At 44.0% G+C, this 17,128-nt stretch overlaps 1 protein-coding gene across 1 annotated transcript; it reads right to left on the bottom strand.

Moving 5' to 3' along the window:
• Nucleotides 1-4,017: 4,017 nt before the first annotated feature.
• Nucleotides 4,018-7,865, bottom strand: LOC123494968 (uncharacterized). Its single transcript, XM_073504360.1, has 5 exons — nt 7,151-7,865; nt 5,213-5,891; nt 5,013-5,064; nt 4,453-4,563; nt 4,018-4,362 (listed from the first exon to the last, which is right to left on the bottom strand). Exons 1-5 carry the CDS (start codon nt 7,863-7,865, stop codon nt 4,018-4,020), a joined length of 1,902 nt encoding a protein of 633 aa, XP_073360461.1.
• Between the last annotated feature and the right edge of the window lie 9,263 nt (nt 7,866-17,128).

Below are 17,128 nucleotides of genomic sequence, written 5' to 3'. Positions count from 1 at the left end.
ATAACTCACAATACAAATCGTCATCGAACGTTGAGCGTGTGGACCCTACGGGTTCGAGAACTATGTCGATAAGACCGAGACACATCTCCGGTCAATAACCAATAGCGGAACCTGGATGCTCATATTGGTTCCTATATATTCTACGAAGATCTTTCTCGGTCAAACCGCAATGACAACATACGTCATTCCCTTTGTCATCGGTATGTTACTTGCCCGAGATTCGATCGTCGGTATCTTCATACCTAGTTCAATCTCGTTACCGGCAAGTCTCTTTACTCGTTCCATAATGCATCGTCCCACAACTAACTCATTAGTTACATTGCTTGCAAGGCTTATCATGATGTGCATTATCGAGAGGGCCCAGAGATACCTCTCCGATACACTTGTTGTGACAAATCCTAATCTCGATTTATGCCAACCCAACAAACACCTTTGGAGACACCTGCAGAGCATCTTTATAATCACCCAGTTACGTTGTGACATTTGATAGCACACAAGGTGTTCCTCCGGTATTCGGGAGTTGCATAATCTCATAGTTAAAGGAATATGTATAAGTCATGAAGAAAGCAAGAGTAATAAAACTTAAGGATCATTATGCTAAGCTAACGGATGGGTCTTGTCCATCACATTATTCTCCTAATGATGTGATCCCGTTCATCAAATGACAACACATGTCTATGGTCAGGAAACTTAACCATCTTTGATTAACGAGCTAGTCTAGTAGAGGCATACTAGGGACACTATGTTTTTTCTATGTATTCACACATGTATCAAGTTTACGATTAATACAATTCTAGCATGAATAATAAACATTTATCATGATATAAGGAAATATAAATAACAACTTTATTATTGCATGTAGGGCATATTTCCTTCAGCAGCATGTTGGACGGTTGTAGGGGTGGGCGTCTCATTGGCATGTCTGACTTCGTGCCTTAGCGGAGGTGCCAAAGTCCTTCACCATTACCTATTTTTGTTGTCCAATAACCTTGATCGCGTCACTTGATGCTGGGAATGCATCGTAGTCGGGCTTGATTTTGGCACAACGAAGGACCACAGTCGATCTTCATGTCCTCTCGCATTGTCTATAAGATTTTGATGAAATTTCTTGCATGGGCTCCATCCTAGGTAGGTAGCATAACCAGATAATGGTGAAAAAGAACGAGTTAGAAGGGGCTCTTGAGAGATGAGTTGATGAATACTTGTTAACATAATATCCGACCGTCCTCATGCGGTAGAGGTAGTTAATTTTATTGCCCACAACTGCAAATCAACCCTTTAATGAGAAACACTTGAATTCCTCCACTAACGGTTTCAATGCTCATGACTAAGCCTTGTCAAAGGGGGGATACCTTCCACTAGAGGGCACCTTACAACAAGTGGATATCTACCACTAGTCATAGGCTCTTGTTTCAAGTGAATGGCAACATCTCAAAGGAAGTTTGGGAGCCACCCGGAGGTGCTACCTCTACCCAGGCTTGTTGGGCCCTCTTGTATTTTGTGTCAAACTTTGACTATCCATAAAACTTACAAAATATAAGTTATATGATACAAAAAGTATATTATTGGATTTATATTTGGAAGAGATTTTCTATAGTACAATTTTTGTGACATATAGTTACATTTTAAGTTAAATTTATTATCAAATTTTAGCCCAAAATAAGAGGTGGCCAAATAAACCAGGACTAAGGTAGTACTTATTTTATTGGGCACTCTAGACCCTCGCATGTGTAAAGGTGTGTCCAGTAATGAGCACCTCAACTCTACCCATTAGGGGGTCGAACTCTATGTGTCAAACCTGGCGCAGGTCAAATTGTTGCACAATTCGTGATGATTTTCTCTCAGAATTCATATATCCATCACATAGCCGGGTGTATTTCACATGCTACATTCCTATATGCATAAATAACATCAATATTCACACACATTCTTATGTATATGACATAAAAATTCAACACAAATGTATGAAAGAACACAAGTGCACAACCAACAAACAAAGTAGTTAATTCTATTATGAACACATGCAATAATTGATGAACTGCATAAACAACGAATCTATCAAGTTTTTTGCGGGCAACAAATCTATCGAGTTTTGTATACAAAATTTGAACCCCCTATGTCTTACATGTGGCTTGTACGGGCATCACCCTTGAAAAAATCATGCCTTATCTAGTAGTTGGATGTTAGTGCAGAATTCATCCTTCGGTAGGATCACATCATAGTCAATGATGTGAACCAAGATATGTTGGATGCATGTAAAGTTCACCTTCCGGTTATACAAGTCGTTACATAGCTCATAGTAGAAAGTTTTCGGTGATATCATATCACATCATCAATGTTGGCTTCTTGACTGAACAAAGGAGTCCACATGAACTTTGGGTTCCACTCTGCATTGGTACTTGTAATGGAGTCCCAAACATGTCTTATTTCGAGGTGCTACAACATCCTTAACAAAAACGACCAGATACCATTGAGGTTTGACCCCTTTTTTGTTGGAATAAAGATTAAAAAATCATTGGCCAATATAGGAATGATCTCAACGAGGACCAAAGTTACTATGTAAATCTGAACAGGGGGATGTAATTAGACAGAGATACGTGCAAAAGAAATTAAAATGAAATGCCATTCTATAATAATAGACTTACGGTGGATAACGGGGAAGTGGTATGTACTCCTTGTCCTTACGAAAGCACATGAGCTCCGTAAGATATTGGACCAAAAGCTCTTTGCCGTCTGGGGCCAGCATAGGATTCAATCATGGTTATTGAATCGACAACTCAAATCTTCCTGTTGCATAGACGATTGCACTCTTGGGTGTAGCAGAGCTCCCATAGCCTAATCATCTTGTGTAAGGCCTATAGAGGTTTCACATATCTAAGATGAACTCTAAGTTGATGTATGAAGCTTTGGTTCGCTGCGAAAAAAGTTATTCTCTAGACATTTTAGTCAATCATTATGGACAATCTTTATCCCCACTCGAAGATTCTCTAACTCATCCTTGATGTGACCCCGTCTTCGAAGAAGAGGGAGCACAAGGGGAGGTCCAATCTTCACGGCGTAGGATTGATAAATGGATGGGGATAACTAGCTGCAAGCAGCCGGAAAATGGAAAATAAGAGATTATGACCCGACGAGGAGGAGGCTCACCGAAGCTTGCAATCTGAACATTCGCCGATCCACAACCCGCAATACTACCCCACACAACCACGCTCAAGTCATGGAGCACGTGATAGGTGCAATCCGCAAGGGAAACCACGAACTCTAATCCACACAACACGATCTAGTCGTGGAGCATGAAATAGGTGCAATTTCTCAAGGAATCACGAAAATAAGGATAACAAGAGCTCTCCAATCTCAGGAGGAGTCTATGTCTTTGGTCTTTGATAGAAAATGGCAAAAGTCCCCAACGAAGGGAAGATCTAGCCTATTTATAATCGGGACAACCCCCCTGGATAGGTGTGAAAGAGAACTAGCTTCTGGAACAAGCTTAGGTGTGAAACTGAACCAGCTTTGGTTGACTAATGGCTTCAGGACTTAATGAGGTAGCTTCTGGAATACTCTCATTGGAGGTGGTTGGTAGTTCCCCACCAAACATTGTTCACTGGAGTCGAACAATGTTTCCTTCAGCAGCAAACTCGAGTTCTGGGAACCTTTCGCAAGTTGGAATATCCAAACTCATGCAAAACATTGTTTTGTCAGAATTGAAACAATGTTTCTTCAGTAGACAACTCACTCTTGATGAATTCCTAACTTTGTTTCTTCACCATAAAACATTGTTTTGTACGCACTGAAATGTGTTTGGCCTTCTTCGATATCGCACCTGAGTTCAACCAACAACAAAGGAGGTGAAGGCACAACCATGTTTTCAAGGTCAAATGATATACTTAAGTTAGCGTTCATCTAATCATGTATTTGCATTGTGCGACTTCTTGTGATTGGACCATTGATGATTGGTGGTGTGGTGCCCATGGTTGGAATGTCCTCATCATCCTCCCCCTCTTGAGAAGGAGTTGTCCTCTACTCTAAAGGCCCAACGTATGGGGAAAGATCAGAGACATTGAAGGTTGGGCTAACACCGTATTCTTCTGGAAGATTGATCTTGTAAGCATTATCGTTGATCCTTTCGAGCACCGTAAATGGTCCATCACCACGTGGCTGCAACTTGCACTTGCGTTGCTCAGGAAAACGGTCCTTCCGAAGGTGTACCCATACCAAATCGCCTTGCTCGAACACCAGCTTCTTCATGGTCTTGTTTACCCCCTTCGTATATTGTTCAGTCATTTTCTCAATGTTCTCCTTTGCCTGGGCATGAAGTTTCTTGACGAAATCAGCACGCTTACTTGCATCAAGGCTGGTTCGTTCCTGCAATGGCAAAGGCAAAATATTGATGGGAGCAATAGGTTTGAAGCCATAAACAAGTTCAAATGGGCAAAATTTAGTGGTCGAATGTACCGCCCTATTATACGCGAACTCCACATGAGGTAGACACTCTTCCCACATCATCAAATTCTTCTTGAGGACTGCTCGCAGCATCATGGACAATGTCCAGTTGACAACTTCAGTCTGTCCATCAGTTTGTGGGTGGCATGTCATGGAAAATAGGAGCTTGGTGCCAAGTTTTCCCCACAAGGTCTTCCAAAAGTAGCTCAGAAATTTGGTGTCATGGTCTGACACAATCATGCGTGGCACTCCATGTAGCCGCACAACTTCCCTGAAAAACAGATCAGCAATGTGTGAAGCATCACCGCTCTAATGACATGGGATAAAATGTGCCATTTTGCTAAAACGATCAACTACCACAAACACCGAGTCAATCCCCCTCTTAGCCCGTGGTAAACCAAGAAAAAAATCCATAGAAATATCTTCCCATGGAGTATTCAGAATAGATAGAGGAGTATATAAACCATGAGGGTTCAAGCGGGACTTAGCTTTGTGACAAATCTCGCATCTCATCACGTAGTGCTCCACGTCACGTCTCATTCGCGGCCAAAAGAAGTGATCAACGAGCACACTTTCAGTTTTCTTAGCTCCAAAATGTCCCATGAGACCACCAGCGTGAGCCTCCTTCAAGAGCAAAAATCGAACAGAACAATCTGGGATGCACAATTTGTTAGCTCGAAATAGAAATCCATCATGCAAGTGAAACTTCTCCCATCCCTTTCCCTTGTTGCACTTTGAAAATGGTTCAGAAAAGTATGAGTCGTGAGCATACAATTCTTTGATGCTTTCTAAACCAAGGATTTTAACATCAAGTTGGGAATGTAAAATGTGACGCCTAGATAATGCGTCGGCAACAACATTATCCTTCCCTTTCTTGTACTTGACAATATAAGGAAAAGACTCTATGAACTCACTCCATTTTGCATGTCTACGGTTCAGGTTGAGTTGGCCCTTTAGATGTTTTAAAGATTCATGGTCAGAATGTATTACAAACTCTTTTGGCCATAAGTAATGCTGCCATGTTTCCAATGAAAGAACAAGTGCATATAATTCTTTATCATAGACGGAATAATTAAGAGTTGGACCATTAAGCTTCTCACTAAAGTAGGCAATGCGTTTATCTTCTTGCATTAGAACTCCACCAATGCCAACACCACTTGCATCACATTCAATCTCAAATGTCTTACCAAAGTCAGGAAGTGAAAGCAATGGGGCTGATGTCAATCTCATCTTCAGTTCTTGGAAGGACTTGTCTTGGGCATCACCCCATTGGAATGGAGTGTCTTTCTTCAGTAACTCATTCATCGGTGCAGCAATGGTGCTGAAATCCTTCATGAACCGGAGGTAGAAACATGCAAGTCCGAGGAAGCTATTTACTTGGCTCACAGTTTGTGGAGCCATCCACTCACGAATAGCCTTGATCTTCTCTTCATCAACCTCCACACCATTTGCTGAAACAACAAAGCCAAGAAACACAACCTTGTTTGTGCAAAATGTGCACTTTTCCACGTTACCATACAACTTTTCCTCCCGTAGGACAGCAAGCACACATTTTATATGTTCAACATGATCCTCCAAAGTTTTGCTATAAATCAATATGTCATCAAAGTAAACCACTACAAATTTGCCAATGAAGGATCTAAGCACATGATTCATCAATCTCATGAAAGTACTACGTGCATTCGTAAATCCAAAAGGCATAACCAACCATTCATACAAGCCAAATTTTGTCTTAAATGCACTTTTTCATTCGTCACCCTCTTTCATTCTTATTTTGTGGTAACCACTTCGCAAATCAATTTTGGAAAATATGGTGGAGCCACAAAGTTCATCAAGCATGTCATCAAGCCTAGGAATAGGGTGCCGATATCTCACAGTTATATTGTTAATAGATCTACAATCAGTGCACATGCGCATGGTACCATCTTTCTTTGGAAGTAAAAGTATAGGAACAGCACAAGGAGAAAGACTTTCCCTTACATACCCTCTGTTAAGAAGATCTTCTACTTGCCTCTGAATTTCCTTCGTCTCCTCTGGGTTTGCTCGGTACAGTGGTCGGTTTGGTAGTGGGGCACCCGGAACCAAGTCGATTTGGTGCTCAATGCCCCGCTTTGGTCGCAAACCAGGTGGTACCTCCTTTGGAAACACATCCTTATACTCCTGCAAAAGATCAAAAACAACACTAGGAAGGGTTGAGGGCAAATCGTTAGCAGCCAATAAAGTTTCCTTGTACATGAGTACAAAGAATGGAGTATTAGGTTCTTTCAATTCCCGCATATGCCTTTTCCTAGCCATCATAACTAATCCCTGTTTTTCCCGGGGCTTGGTTATATTTGGCCGTGAAGCTTTTGGCTATGGAAACACTCCCTCACTATGTTGGTGGCTCATTCGTTGTGTATGATCACTCTCTCCCTTTTTCTTTCCTTTTATTTTCATCTCATCAAGATAGACTTCCTCGGGTGTCATGGGCAGCCAAGTGAACTTTTCTCCTTTATGGACAAAACATAAGCGATTCGCACGCCCGCTGATTTGCACATCACGGTCATGCAACCACGGTTGTCCAAGAAGCAAGTGACAAGCGTGCATTGGCACCACATCACACTCAACATCATCTTGATATGTCCCAACTGAAATTGGTATTTGCACGCTGCTAATCACCTTAATTGCGCCACAATCATTCAACCATTGCATCGGTATGGGTGTGGGTGACATTTTGTTTGCAATTGAAGCTTCTTGACCATCTCCGTGCTTGCAATATTATTGCAGCTGCCACTATCAACAATCACTCGACATATCTTTGAGTTGACAAGGCAATGGGTGTGGAAAAGATTATGCTGCTGCCCCTTTTCCTTCTCCACAACCTGGGCGTTAAGTGAACGACACACAACCAAAGCTTCTCCATCAAGTTCCTCATGAGATAAAATAATTCCTCCTACTTCCCAGCCTTGCTCCTCTTCCACTTCATCATTGCCACCTTCAGGGTCACTTTCAGACTCCCATTCACCTCGTTCATTGATGATCATAGTTCGTTTGCTTGGACATTCCGAAGAAATATGGCCTCTTCCTTTGCAGTTGTGGCATTGAATGTCGCTGCTGCGTGTAGAACTCTTTTCTGGAGGTGGAGCAGAGGATACTCCTGCTGTAGCTGATAGCCTCTTATCTTGATTGCGAATAGCAGGTGAGGAAGCCTTCGAGGCATGTGGGTGCCTAGGTGGTGTACCCTCAAACTGAGAACCATATGGCTGTTGTGTTCGCTGCCATGAGCGCGTGGTGGTGCGGCCTTGGAAAGCACGAGTACGACCATTACGCATATTCTTCTTCTCAACTCTTATAGCTTGATGTACCACATCTTGTAATGTATCATAAGGAAACATCTCCACAAAATCTGATATTTCATCATTCAGCCCATGTAAAAATCTCGCCATCTTCGCCTCATCCCTTTCACGGGTTCGTGTCCGAATTAGCAGCAACTCCATCTCTTTATAGTGCTCCTCAATAGTGCGGGAACCTTGAGTGAGCCCCTGCAACCGCTTGTACAATTACCTCTCATAGTATGATGGAACAAAACTGCGCCTCATGACTTCCTTCATCAAATTCCAGCTGCGGATATGATTATTACATGTCATCAACCGATCGTCGTGCAGTTGATTCCACCATGTAAGAGCATAACCAGAGAACTCCATAACAGCAAGATCAACTCTCTTGGCTTCTGAAAAACCATGGATGCGAAAGATTTGGTCACACTTCTCTTCCCACTCAATATATGCATCCGGATCCTGTTTTCCCGTGAATGATGGCACATGTAGCTTCACTCTCGCTTGGTTTCCATGGTCATCCTAATCACGATGGTCATAATGATGACCATTGCGACCAAAAACAACACCACAACGAGGCGGGGAGTAGGGTTCATAGTCCCCCATGCCTTCATCTTTGTCACCATGCTCGGAGAGATCTTCAAGGAAGATGCCATCACCATCATGGGCCGCTCGTCGCCAGTGATCAGCAGCAAACCCGCGGGGGTCATGGCCTCACCCGCGAGATTCTCCTCTATATAGCTCACCCTCACAGGGGGCAGCAAAGTCGCCACGCCTCCGTTCAGCACCAACAGCAGGGGTGCCGTGGGCAGCAGCTCCTGCCGCTCTTCCACGACCAACGTGGTGATCATTGTGTTCTTGACGTTGCCGGTTGTCGGCGGCCAGCGAGGCAGCGGGGCTATGTTGATGTTGATCCCCATTACCCATGATAGGAAGACGACCACCGAACATCCTTCGCATAGCTGAAACTATACTCTCCTCAATCATATCACCAAGTGCTGCGCGAGTTTTTGGGAGATCATCTTCCACATGTTGATGTCCATGTACACTCGAGTTGGATCCTATCATGTTAACTCTTGCAAACAAGTGGACGAAAGAAGAATATATGTGGAACACACTCACCTCACCTTCTTGCTTACCCAAATTCTAATGATTCCTTAGCGGCTGTGTGGAAGTAGGAAATCAGGAGTGGACGGGCGAATGAAAGGAAGGAAGCTGACGGTTTCTAGGTGGATCTGGGTGGGGTAAAAAGGGAGGGCTAGTGCTGAGATCCAATCGATGCAAACCAAATGAACAAGAAAAAAATTTCTAGATCCTTGCACCACGTTTGAGCTGCAACACTTGCCACTTCAACTTCTGAAATTTCTCACCAAACTGAATATGATTACGCACTTGCTCAACACTTTCTCTTCTCCCTTTTTGCTCTTTTTTTGCAGCACAATAGATCCAAAAACAAGACTCGAAGAAAAACAGCAGCAACTTTGGATAGAACTTGGTGCACACACAAAGAGGAAAGCAAACAACTAGATCTTAGCAAACAAAGGGTTGGATTTGTTTGTGGCTTTGGACTCTAGGATGGGGAAAACCAAACTAAAAAGGATAGATCTAGCAACAAAGATACAGGTCCTACCATGTAAACCTTGCTCTGAATACCAGATGATGCGACCCCTTCTTAGAAGAAGAGCGAGTACAAGGGTAGGTCCGATCTTCATGGCGTAGGATTGATAAATGGTTGGGGATAGCTAGCTGCAAGCGGCCGGAAAATGGAAAATAAGATATTGTGACCCGACGAGGAGGAGGCTCACCGAAGCTTGCAATCCGAACATTCGCCGATCCACAACCCGCAATACTACCCCACACAACCACGCTCAAGTCATGGAGCACGAGATAGGTGCAATCCGCAAGGGAAACCACAAACTCTAATCCACACAACAAGATCTAGTCGTGGAGCATGAAATAGGTGCAATTTCTCAAGGAATCACGAGAATAAGGATAACAAGAGCTCTCCAATCTCAGGAGGAGTCTATGTCTTTGGTCTTTGATAGAAAATGGCAAAATTCCCCAACGAAGGGAAGAGCTAGCCTATTTATAATCGGGACAACCTCCCTGGATAGGTGTGAAAGAGAACTAGCTTCTGGAACCAGCTTAGGTGTGAAAGTGAACCAGCTTTGTTTGACTAATGGCTTCAGGACTTAATGAGGTAGCTTCTGAAATACTCTCGTTGGAGGTGGTTGGCAGTTCCTGACCAAACATTGTTCGCTGGAGTCGAAGAATGTTTCCTTCAGCAGCAAACTCGAGTTCTGGGAACCTTTCGCAAGTTGGAATATCCAAACTCGTGCAAAACATTGTTTCATCAGAATCGGAACAATGTTTCTTCAGCAGACAACTCACTGTGGATGAATTCCTAACATTGTTTCTTCGCCATAAAACTGTTGGGGATCGTTGCAGAAATTAAAAAATTTTCTACGCATCACCAAGATCAATCTATGGAGAGACTAGCAATGACAGGGAGAAAGGAGTGCATCTTCATACCCTTGAAGATCATGATGCGGAAGCGTTACAAGAACGCGGATGAAGGAGTCGTACTCGTACGATTCAGATCGCAGTTGATTCCGATCTAAGCGCCGAACAACGGCGCCTCCGCGTTCAACACACGTGCAGCCCGGTGACGTCTCCCACGCCTTGATCCAGCAAGGAGAGAGGGAGAGGTTGGGGAAGACAACTCCAGCAGGAGCACGACGGCATGGTGGTGTTGGAGCAGCGTGGTAGGAGGAGGAGGTGTGGGAGAGGGGGAGGGCTGCGCCTTGGATGTGGTGCTGCTGCCCTCCCTCCACCCCACTATTTATATGGCGAAGGGGAAAGGGGCTGGCCCCCCTCTAGATGAGATCTAGAGGGGGGCGGCGGCCAAGGGGAGGGGGCTTGCCCCCCAAGCCAAGGGGGGTGCCCCCTTTAGGGTTCCTCCCAACCCTAGGCGCATGGGCCCTAAGGGGGGATGGCGCCCAGTCCACTTATGGGCTGGTTCCCTTCCACATACAGCCCATAGGGCCCTCCGGGGAAGGTGGACCCTCCCGGTGGACCCCCGGAACCCCTTCGGTGGTCCCGCTACAATACCGGCAAACCCTCGAATACTTCCAGTGACCATATGATGACTTCCCATATATAAATCTTCATGTCCGGACCATGTCGGAACTCCTCGTGACGTCTGGGATCTTATCCGGGACTCTAAACAACATTCGGTAACCACGTACAAACTTTCCCTATAACCCTAGCGTCATCGAACCTTAAGTGTGTAGACCCTACGGGTTCGGGAGGCATGTAGACATGACCGAGACATCTCTCCGGCCAATAACCAACAGCGGGATCTGGATACCCATGTTGGCTCCCACATGCTCCACGATGATCTCATAGGATGAACCACGACGTCGGGGATTCAATCAATCCCGTACACAATTCCCTTTGTCTACTGGTATGATAATTGCTCGAGATTCGATCGTCGGTATCCCTATACCTTGTTCAATCTCGTTATCGGCAAGTCTCTTTACTCGTCCATAACACATCATCCCGTGATCAACTCCTTGATCACATTGAGCTCATTATGATGATGTCCTACCGAGTGGGCCCAGAGATACCTCTCCATCACACGGAGTGACAAATCCCAGTCTTGATTCGTGCCAACCAAACAGACACTTTCAGATATATCCGCAGTGCACCTTTATAGCCACCAGTTACGTTGTGACATTTGGCACACCCAAAGCATTCCTACGGTATCCAGGAGTTGCACAATCTCATGGTCTAAGGAAATGATACTTGACATTAGAAAAGCTTTAACAGATGAACTACACGATCTTGTGCTATGCTTAGGATTTGGTCTTGTCCATCACATCATTCTCCTAATGATGTGATCCCGTTATCAATGACGTCCAATGTCCATGGTCAGGAAACCGTAACCATCTATTGATCAACGAGCTAGTCAACTAGAGGCTCCCTAGGGACATGTTTTGGTCTATGTATTCACACATGTATTACGATTTCCGGATAACACAATTATAGCATGAAAAATAGACAATTATCATGAACAAGGAAATATAATAATAACCATTCTATTATTGCCTCTAGGGCATATTTCCAACAGTCTCCCACTTGCACTAGAGTCAACAATCTAGTTACATTGTGATGAATCGAACACCCATAGAGTTCTGGTGTTGATCATGTTTTGCTCGTGGAAGAGGTTTAGTCAACGGATCTGCGACATTCAGGTCTGTATGCACTTTACAAATATCTATGTCTCCATCTTGAACATTTTCACGAATGGAGTTGAAGCGACGCTTGATATGCCTTGTCTTCTTGTGAAACCTGGGCTCCTTGGCAAGGGCAATAGCTCCAGTGTTGTCACAGAAGAGAGTCATCGGGCCCGACGCATTGGGAATAACTCCTAGGTTGGTAATGAACTCCTTCATCCAGATTGCTTCATGTGCTGCCTCCGAGGCTGCCATGTACTCCGCTTCACATGTAGATCCCGCCACGACACTTTTCTTGCAACTGCACCCTATATACACACATTTGGATGACTCCATTCATGTGAAGCAATCTGGTTTGCGACTTGGAGTCATCCAGATCTACATGTCGCAAACCATTAAGCAATCTGGTTTGCGACTTGCAACTGCACCCTATATACACACATCTGGATGACTCCATTCATGTGAAGCAATCTGACTGCCCCTCCATTCAAAATATACACGTATCCGGTTTGCGACTTGGAGTCATCCAGATCTGTGTCGAAGCTAGCATCGACGTAACCCTTTACGACGAGCTCTTCGTCACCTCAATAAACAAGAAACATATCCTTAGTCCTTTTCAGGTACTTCAGGATATTCTTGACCGTTGTCCAGTGTTCCATGCCGGGCTTACTTTGGTACCTTCCTACCAAACTTATGGCAAGGTTCACATCAGGTCTGGTACACAGCATGGCATACATAATAGACCCTATGGCCGAGGCATAGGGGATGACACTCATCTTTTCTCTATCTTCTGCCGTGGTCGGGCACTGAGACGTGCTCAATCTCACACCTTGCAACACAAGCAAGAACCCCTTCTTGGACTGATCCATATTGAACTTCTTCAATATCTTGTCAAGGTATGTACTTTGTGAAAGACCAATGAGGCGTCTCGATCTATCTCTATAGATCTTGATGCCTAATATGTAAGCCGCTTCTCCAAGGTCCTTCATTGAAAAACACTTATTCAAGTAGGCCTTTATGCTTTCCAAGAATTCTATATCATTTCCCATCAATAGTATGTCATCCACATATAATATGAGAAATGCTACAGAGCTCCCACTCACTTTCCTGTAAACACAGGCTTCTTCATAAGTCTGTGTAAACCCAAACGCTTTGATCATCTCATCAAAGCGAATGTTCCAACTCCGAGATGCTTGCACCAGCCCATAGATTGAGTGCTGGAGCTTGCATACCTTGTCAGCATTCTTAGGATCGACAAAACCTTCCGGCTGCATCATATTCAATTCTTCCTTAAGGAAACCATTAAGGAATGCCATTTTGACGTCCATCTGCCATATCTCATAATCATAGAATGCGGCAATTGCTAACATGATTCGGACGGACTTCAGCTTCGCTAATGGTGGGAAGGTCTCATTACCATCTGCGTCTATATTCTTCTTAAAGATCCATTTATTTTCTATGGCTCGCCGATCATCGGGCAAGTCTGTCAAAGTCCATACTTCGTTTTCATACATGGATCCTATCTCGGATTTCATGGCTTCAAGCCATTTGTTGGAATCCGAGCCCGCCATTGCTTCTTCATAGTTCAAAGGTTCACCATTGTCTAACAACATGATTTCCAGCACAGGGTTGCCGTACCACTCTGGTGCGGAACGTGTCCTTGTGGACCTACGAAGTTCAGTAGTAACTTGATCCGAAGTTCCTTGATCATCATTATTAACTCCCTCTCTAGTAAGTGCAAGCACCACAGAAACATTTTCTTGAGCTGCGCTACTTTCCGGTTCAAGAGGCAGTACTTCATCAAGTTCCACTTTCCTCCCACTTGCTTCTTTCGAGAGAAACTATTTCTCTAGAAAGGATCCATTCTTGGAACAAAGATCTTGCCTTCGGATCTGAGGTAGAAGGTATACCCAATAGTTTCCTTAGGGTATCCTATAGAGACGCATTTTTCCGATTTGGGTTCGAGCTTTTCAGGTTGAAGTTTCTTGACATAAGCATCGCATCCCCAAACTTTTAGAAATGACAGCTTAGGTTTCTTCCCAAACCATAATTCATATGGTGTCGTCTCAACGGATTTCGACGGAGCCCTATTTAATGTGAATGCGGCAGTCTCTAAAGCATAATCCCAAAATGACAGCGGTAGGTCGGTGAGAGACATCATAGATCGCACCATGTCCAACAGAGTACGATTACGACGTTCGGACACACCATTACGCTGAGATGTTCCAGGCGGCGTGAGTTGTGAAACAATTCCACATTTCCTTAAGTGCGTGCCAAATTCGTGACTCAAATATTCCCCTCCACGATATGATCGTAAGAACTTTATTTTCCTGTCACGTTGATTCTCACCCTCACTCTGAAATTCCTTGAACTTTTCAAAGGTCTCAGACTTGTGTTTCATTAAGTAGACATACCCATATCTACTTAAGTCATCAGTGAGGGTGAGGACATAACGATAACCACCGCGAGCCTCAACAGTCATTGGACCACACACATCAGTATGTATGATTTCCAATAAGTTGGTTGCTCGCTCCATTGTTCCGGAGAATGGAGTCTTGATCATTTTGCCTATGGGGCATGGTTCGCACGTGTCAAATGATTCATAATCAAGAGACTCCAAAAGTCCATCTGCATGGAGTTTCTTCATGCGTTTGACACTAATGTGACCAAGGCGGCAGTGCCACAAGTATGTGGGACTATCCTTATCAACCTTACATCTTTTGGCATTCACACTATGAATATGTGTAACATCACGTTCGAGATTCAATAAGAATAAACCATTGACCAGCGGGGCATGACCATAAAACATATCTCTCATATAAATAGAACAACCATTATTCTTAGATTTAAATGAGTAGCCATCTCGCATTAAACGAGATCCAGATACAATGTTCATGCTCAAAGATGGCACTAAATAACAATTATTGAGGTTTAAAACAAACCCCGTAGGTAAATGTAGAGGTAGCGTGCCGACGGCGATCACATCGACCTTGGAACCATTCCCGACGCGCATCGTCACCTCGTCCTTCGCTAGTCTCCGCTTATTCTGCAGCTCCTGTTTTGAGTTACAAATATGAGCAACCGCACCGGTATCAAATACCCAGGAGCTACTACGAGTGCTGGTAAGGTACACATCAATAACATGTATATCATATATATCTTTGGTATTGCCGGCCTTCTTATCCGCTAAGTACTTGGGGCAGTTCCGCTTCCAGTGACCGTTTCCCTTGCAATAAAAGCACTCAGTCTCAGGTTTGGGTCCATGCTTTGGCTTCTTCCTGGCAACTGGCTTACTGGGCGCGACAACTCCCTTGCCGTCCTTCTTGAAGTTCTTCTTACCTTTGCCTTTCTTGAAACTAGTGGTTTTATAGACCATCAACAATTGATGTTCCTTTTTGATCTCCACCTCCGCTGATTTCAGCATTGAATATACCTCATGAATGGTTTTCTCCATCCCCTGCATATTGAAATTCATCACGAAGCTCTTGTAGCTAGGTGGGAGCGACTGAAGGATTCTGTCAACGACCGCATCATCCGGAAGATTAACTCCCAGCTGGGACAAGCGGTTGTGCAACCCAGACATTTTGAGTATGTGCTCGCTGACGGAACTATTCTCCTCCATCTTACAACTGTAGAACTTGTTGGAGACTTCATATCTCTCGACCCGGACATAAGCTTGGAAAACCATTTTCAGCTCTTGGAACATCTCATATGCTCCGTGTTGCTCAAAACGCTTTTGGAGCCCCGGTTCTAAGCTGTAAAGTATGCCACACTGAACCAGGGAGTAATCATCACTACGCGACTGCCAGGCGTTCATAACGTCTTGAGTTGCTGGAAAAATGGGTGCGTCACCTAGCGGTGCTTCAAGGACATATGCTTTCTTGGCAGCTATGAGGATGATCCTCAAGTTACAGACCCAGTCCGTATAGTTGCTACCATCGTCTTTCAGCTTGGTTTTCTCTAGGAACGCGTTGAAGTTTAGGGCAACATTAGCGTGGGCCATTTGATCTACAAGACATATTGTAAAGATATTTAGACTATGTTCATGATAATTAAGTTCATCTAATCAAATCATTTAATGAACTCCCACTCAGACAGACATCCCTCTAGTCATCTAAGTGATACATGATCCGAATCGACTAGGCCGTGTCCGATCATCACGTGAGACTTACTAGTCATCAACGGTGCACATCTCCATGTTGATCGTACCTTCTATACGACTCATGTTCGACCTTTCGGTCTTCCGTGTTCCGAGGCCATGTCTGTACGTGCTAGGCTCGTCAAGTCAACCTAAGTGTTTTGCATGTGTAAATCTGGCTTACACCGATTGTATTCGAACGTTAGAATCTATCACACCCGATCATCACGTGGTGCTTCGAAACAACGAACCTTCGCAACGGTGCACAGTTAGGGGGACACTTTCTTGAAATTTTAACGAGGGATCATCTTATTTAAGCTGCCATCGTTCTAAGCAAATAAGATGTAAAAACATGATAAATATCACATGCAATCAAATAGTGACATGATATGGCCAATATCATTTTGCTCCTTTTGATCTCCATCTTCGGGGCGCCATGATCATCATCGTCACTGGCATGACACCATGATCTCCATCATCATGATCTCCATCATCGTGTCTTCATGAAGTTGTCTCGCCAACTATTACTTCTACTACTATGGCTAACGGTTAGCAATAAAGTAAAGTAATTACATGGCGTTTTCATTGACACGCGGGTCATACAATAAATTAAGACAACTCCTATGGCTCCTGCCGGTTATCATACTCATTGACATGCAAGTCGTGATTCCTATTACAAGAACATGATCAATCTCATACATCACATATATCATTTATCACATCCGTTTGGCCATATCACATCACACGGCATATGCTGCAAGAACAAGTTAGACGTCCTCTATTGTTGTTGCAAGTTTTTACGTGGCTGCTATAGGTTTCTAGCAAGAACGTTTCTTACCTACGCCAAAAAGCACAACATGATATGCCAATTTCTATTTACCCTTCATAAGGACCCTTTTCATCGAATCCGATCCGACTAAAGTGGGAGAGACAGACACCCGCTAGCCACCTTATGCAACTAGTGCATGTCAGTCGGTGGAACCTGTCTCACGTAAGCG

This window comes from Aegilops tauschii, chromosome 7, assembly GCF_002575655.3.
Source record: "Aegilops tauschii subsp. strangulata cultivar AL8/78 chromosome 7, Aet v6.0, whole genome shotgun sequence".
NCBI classification, from domain to species: domain Eukaryota; kingdom Viridiplantae; phylum Streptophyta; class Magnoliopsida; order Poales; family Poaceae; genus Aegilops; species Aegilops tauschii.
Note: the sequence above shows the minus strand (reverse complement) of the source record. Positions and strands in the feature narration are given on the sequence as shown.